The sequence below is a fragment of the Pseudonaja textilis genome, chromosome 3 (genome assembly GCF_049901715.1).
Source record: "Pseudonaja textilis isolate UNSWEBS1 chromosome 3, rPseTex1.2, whole genome shotgun sequence".
Lineage (NCBI taxonomy): Eukaryota > Metazoa > Chordata > Lepidosauria > Squamata > Elapidae > Pseudonaja > Pseudonaja textilis.
Window position 1 is genome coordinate 1555938 of NC_141992.1, and position 6000 is coordinate 1561937.

General features: G+C 44.8%; 1 protein-coding gene across 1 annotated transcript in view; it reads right to left on the reverse strand.

Moving 5' to 3' along the window:
• The window catches only part of TGM2 (transglutaminase 2), a 71745-nt gene extending 67961 nt beyond the window's left edge, over positions 1-3784 (reverse strand). The window contains exon 1 of the mRNA XM_087928685.1: positions 3622-3784. Coding sequence (XP_087784811.1) covers positions 3622-3631 — 10 coding nt within the window. The 5' untranslated portion in view covers positions 3632-3784. The remainder of the gene's footprint in view (positions 1-3621) is intronic.
• Between the last annotated feature and the right edge of the window lie 2216 nt (positions 3785-6000).

Below are 6000 nucleotides of genomic sequence, written 5' to 3' on the forward strand. Positions count from 1 at the left end.
CCTAAGGAGCAATTTGTAAAGATGACTAAAAGAGTAAATTTGGTCTGGCTGCATCTTAACGGATGGATGGCTGCTAACTCTGATGATTTCAGGCAGGGAAAGAGCTGGATTGATGGCACCAACAGATTGCAGAGGAGGGACCCTCTGCGAATGATCATTCCCTGCCCAGATTTCCGAGTTCCACATCACTGGATCTGGGTACCTAAAATAGAACAGGTGCACCCAGACTGTACCCACACTTCCGTTGTCATTTTTATTTTTAAACACCTGAATCTACGCCAAAGAAGCACATTTGCAAGGATCGAGCAGGCAAGAGTTACAAACGGTCTTTGACCGCTTTATAAATTGTAATGTGCTTCGGTGGGTCATCAAATGAGCAGCGGGTTGGGCTAGATGAACTCTGAGGTCCCTTCCCACTCTGCCATTCTATAATTCTAAGGTGGGTTTTTTTTTGTTTTTGCAAATAGAGGGAGCAGAGTGCACGAATTTTTTGGAGGCCGGGGAGCCTGCCAAGGTCTGGGCTTTTGAAAGGTGTCATGGCTGCAAAAAAAAAGGTGAAGATTTATGGAAGGGAAGGAGAACATTTATCGTTGCCAGCTGCTCCTCCCATTGGCAGTCGGATTTGCAAACCAACAGCCAGGTTAGTAAGTTGCAAGCAAAGCAGCTGAGAATCACAAGGAATCTGTCTATTCGGTATTTATTGGGGGGTCGTTGTGTGTTTTTGTGAAGTTTTTATCCTTTTAAGCTGCCCAGAGTCACCGCAAGTTAGTTGAGCGATCGTATATATATATATATATATATATATATATATATATATCTATACCAGTATTCCTCAACTTACAACCACAAATGGAGCCCCGCATTTCCATCGCTAAGCAAGACAGTTAAGTGAGTTTTAACCCTCTTGTACTTCCTTCCTTACCACGGTTGTTAAATTAATCACTGCAATTAAGCTAGCAACGTGGTTGTTAAGAGAAAAGTGAAGTCCTACACTTAGACAAGAAAAACCAAAAGTCCACATACAGACCAGGTGAAACCGGGCTCAATAGCAGGAACTGTGAGGAGGATCTTGGAGTCTGAGTGGACAACCAGCTAAATAGGAGCCAGCCGTGTGCAGCGGCAGCCAAAAAACCCAATGCAATCCTAAATTGCATTAACAGAGGGATACAATTGAGATCAAGGGAGGTACTAATACCGCTCTGTAAAGCCTTAGTAAGACCACACCTAGAGTACTGCATCCAGTTCTGTTCACCACATTACAAAAAAGATGTTGAGACTCTAGAAAGAGTGCAGAGAAGAGCAACCAGGATGATGAGGGGACTGGAGACTAAAACATGCAATGAATAGTTGCAGGAACTGGGCCTGGCTAGTCTAGGGAAGAGAAGGACCAGGGGAGACAGGAGAGCATCTTCCAATATTTGAGGGGCTGCCCCAGAGAGGAGGAGGAAGGGGTCAAGCCATTTTCTAAAGCACCTGAAGGCCAGACAAGGAACAATGGATGGAAACTGATCAAAGAGAGATTCAACCTGGAAATTTAGGAGAAACTTTCCAACAGTGAAAACAATCAACCAATGAAATAAAAGTTGCCTTTGGAAGTTGTGGGAGCTTCATCCCTGGAGGCTTCCAAGAAGAGGCTGGACAACCATCTCTGTCAGAAATGGTGTAGGGTCTCCCACTCGGGGGTTGGACTAGATAACCTACAAGGTCCCTTCCAACTCTGATTATCTAAGTGAATCTGGCTTCCCATGGACCTTGTTTTGGCTGCAAAAGAGGATCATATGACCTCCAGGACATGGCAACCCGTCATAAGTCCATGCCAGTTGCTGAGCCTCTGAATTTTGAACAAGTGACCAAAGGGGAGGCTGCAAGTGTGTGAAGTGTGTGAAAAAACATAAATAAATCCCTTTTTTTTCCAGCCCCGGGGTAACTTTGAATGGCCACTAAACGGAAGGTTGGAAGTCAAGGACTAACTTAAAACGTCCCTAAATCAATAAGTAAATTCCACCCATCCACCCCTTCACGATTTATGTCTTAAAACCCTTCAAGTTCGTGCTGGTTTCGGCCGTTTTGAAATTAAACCAGGCAAATGCATTTTTGTACCCGCAAAATGGCTAAAATCGAATGGGCTTATCGTTTGGCTAGGCACCATGATTGCCAGGGTGCCCAGAAATAGCGAAATTAAAAAGAAAACACTTTATTTTAATAATGTACGTCTCTCAAAGCCTAAGGGAATAGGTGAGGGAAGCGGGCAGCTTCGAAATAGTAGGATAAACAAAATAAAAACATTCCAAGCTCTGTCCATAGAATCGTCTTGCCAAGGTGGCTATAAAAATCAAATAAATCAAATATAAATAAATAAAATGAAAGGATTCCTCCCAAATACTCCTCTTCCACGGTTACATGTTTTTTTCCCTTATAAGCACAAATGATCCAGACTTGTAACATGCCATCAAATCTCCAATCCCATCCCTCCTTGGCCAGACGGTTATTCTTCCCAAAACTGGCTGGTTTTTGCAGTTCATTTCCCACCATTTTCTAAATTAAGGCTGCGTTAATCGTCTCCAGTTATCCCATGTGGGTTTGAAAACTTTCAGATACTTTTAAGGGGCAGTTTTGCCCAACAGGCAGCAGGAAAAAATGAACAAACATACTTCTCCATGCTTTAAGGGAGTTAACAAAACTTCTCTTTTGGACTCAGGAGAAGTTGGTTTTAAAGGAACATGCATGCTCAAGTTTCAATCAGAATAGAACTGGAAGGGTCCTTGGAGGTCTTCTAGTCCAACCCCCCGCCCCCTGCTCAAGCAGGAACCCCTATACTATTTCAGAGAGGTGGTTGTCAGTCTTTTCTTAAAAACCTCCAGTGTTGGAGCACCCACAACTTCCAGTAGCAAGCAGTTCCACTGGTTAATTGTCCTCCCTGTCAGGAAATTTCTCCTTAATTCCAGGTTCCTTCCTCTCCTTGATGGGTTTCCATCCTTGTTGCTTCTTCTCCTGCCTTCAGGGGCTTTGGAGAATAGCTTGACCTCCTCCTCTTTTGGGGCAGCCCCTCAAATATTGCAAGACTTCTACTATATCACCCCCCCCAATCCTTCTTTCCTCTAGACTGGCCAAACCCAAATCCTGCAACTTTTTCTTCATATCTATGTTCGTGACCGGGTCAATTTGGGTTGGCCTTTTTTTTTTTTTTTTTGCAAAACTTTTTTCAAAAAAAGTTGTTGCAAAAGTTTGTGTTTTTTTTTTTAAAAAAAATTGAAAACAGTTTTGTGAAAAACTTTCAGAAAAAGTTTCAAAAAAAAAAGTTTTGGAAGCTTTTTCAAAGTTTGGCCAAGTTTTTCTGGAGGGTGGAAATATCAAGGGGAAACCCCGGACCCGCTCCCCAACGTTCCTGGGCAGGGGACTTTATAATAATAATAATAATAATAATAATAATAATAATAATAATAATAATAATAATAACAACGATGATGAATAGAATAGAATTCTTTATTGGCCAAATGTGATTGGAATCTGTCTTGGTGCAAATCTATGTAATCTTATCAATTTATATACGTTTCTGTCTGTTTTCTATCTATCTATCTATCACCCCATATATCTACAGTATCTATATGGGGTTTTTCTTACCTTCTGCCATGGTGCCTGCAGGGAAGCTCCCTTCTGTTCTGCCTTGCCGCTGTGCCTGCCTTGCCAATTCACCCGCCGCCAGACGCCGCGAGGTTACCTCCAACCCAAGGATCTCCCTTTATAGTCACCCCCTTCCCCTCCCCTCGGCTGGGTGGATAGATCACACAGTCATTACGAAAAGGAAAGTGGAAGGCGGGGTGGGTGGGTGGGGGAGAGGCGGAGGGGGAAATGGCAGAGGAGGGAGGTTTCCAGGAAAAAATTAAATGCATACTTTATATTAAAAAAAAATGCATTAAGTTAGACTAGGCTGGTGTTGAAAAAGGAAAACTTGAGCGACGGGCTGGGGACGGATTCTGCCTGGGGAAACAGCCCCCCCAGCTGGCTTTCCCTGGTCAGGTCCTGGGTGCAGCGAAGGCTGAGAATTGGAGCTGCCCGTCCCGCTCCGTGCCCTTCCTTGCCTTGGCTGGCACGAAGTCCATGCATGCCCCCCTGGGAACATGACATGTTTTCAGCACTTTGGGAGTGTCCTGGTGTCCTTTGGGGTGCCCCCTGCTTTGTGCACAAGGGCTGGAAAGAAAACGGGGGGAGGGCTCAGCTTCCTGTCCCTTTTTGAGACAGGAAACTCAGGGCTAAGCCCCACAAGAGGCTGATCGGGGAGACACAGCTAAGTCAGACGGGAAAAGCACAGCCACCAACAAGATATGCCAGCCTGCTGGGTCTCTTCTTCTTCTCAATCAGAATAGAGCTGCAAGGGTCCTTGGAGGTCTTCTAGTCCAGCCCCCTACTCCAGCAGGAGATCTTACACCATTTCAGACAATTGGCTGTCCAATCTCTTCTTAAAAGCCTCCAGCGGTGAAGCCCCCCACAACTTCTGGTGGCCAGCTGTTCCCCTTTTTCATTGTCCTCCCTGTTAGGAAGTTCCTCCTGAGTTCTTAAGTTGCTTTGCTCCTCAATTAGTTTCCATCTGTTGCTTCTTCTCTTGCTTTCTGGTGTCTTTTGGACAACACAGGGTGAAGGTTTATTCAAGAACATACAGGTGAAACTCAACAAATTAGAATATCACGCAAAAGTTCATTTATTTCAGTAATGCAACTTAAAAGGTGAACCTAATATATGAAGTAGACTCATTACATGCAAAGCAAAATAGTTCAAGCTGTTATTTGTCATAATTGAGATGATTATGGCTTACAGCTCATGAGAATTCCAACTCCACAATCTCAGAAAATTAGAATATTGTGAAAAGGTTCAATACTCTAGGCTCAAAGTGTCCCATTCTAATCAGCTAATGAAGCCATAACACCTGCAAAGGGTTCCTGAGCCTTTAAATGGTCTCTCCGTCTGGTTCAGTAGGAATCACAATCATGGGAAAGACTGCTGACCTGACAGTTGTGCAGAAAACCATCATTGACACCCTCCATAAGGAGGGAAAGCCTCAAAAGGTAATTGCAAAAGAAGTTGGATGTTCCCAAAGTGCTGTATCAAAGCACATTAATAGAAAGTTATGTGGAAGGGAAAAGTGTGGAAGAAAAAGGTGCACAAGCAGCAGGGATGACCGCAGCCTGGAGAGGATGGTCAGGAAAAGGCCATTCAAAAGTGTTGGGGACTTTCACAAGGAGTGGACTGAGGCTGGAGTCAGTGCATCAGGAGCCACCACACACAGAGACAGATCCTGGACATGGGCTTCAAATGCCGTATTCCTCTTGTCAAGCCACTCCTGAATGATGACGTCAGAAGCGTCTTACTTGGGCTAAAGAAAAACCGAACTGGTCTGTTGCTCAGTGGTCCAAAGTCCTCTTTTCTCATGAGAGCAACTTTTGCATCTCATTTGGAAACCAAGGACCCAGAGTCTGGAGGAAGAATGGAGGGGCACACACTGCAAGATGCTTGAAGTCCAGTGTACAGTTTCCACAATCTGTGTTGATTTGGGGAGCCATGTCATCTGCTGGTGTTGGTCCACTGTGCTCCATTAAGTCCAGGGTCAATGCAGCCGTCTACCAGGAGATTTTGGAGCACTTCATGCTTCCTTCCACAGATGAGCTTTATGGGGATGCTGACTTCATTTTCCAGCAGGACTTGGCACCTGCCCACACTGCCAAAAGCACCAAAACCTGGTTCAATGACCGTGGGATTACTGTGCTTGATTGACCAGCAAACTCGCCTGACCTGAACCCCGTAGAGAATCTACGGGGCATTGCAAAGAAAGATGAGAGATGGTGAGACCGAACAATGCAGAAGAGCTGAAGGCCACTATTGAAGCATCCTGATCTTTCATAACACCTCAGCAGTGCCACAGGCTGATAGCTTCCATGCCACGCCGCATTGAGGCAGTAATTGCTGCAAAAGGGGCCCAACCCAAGCACTGAGTACATATGCATGTTT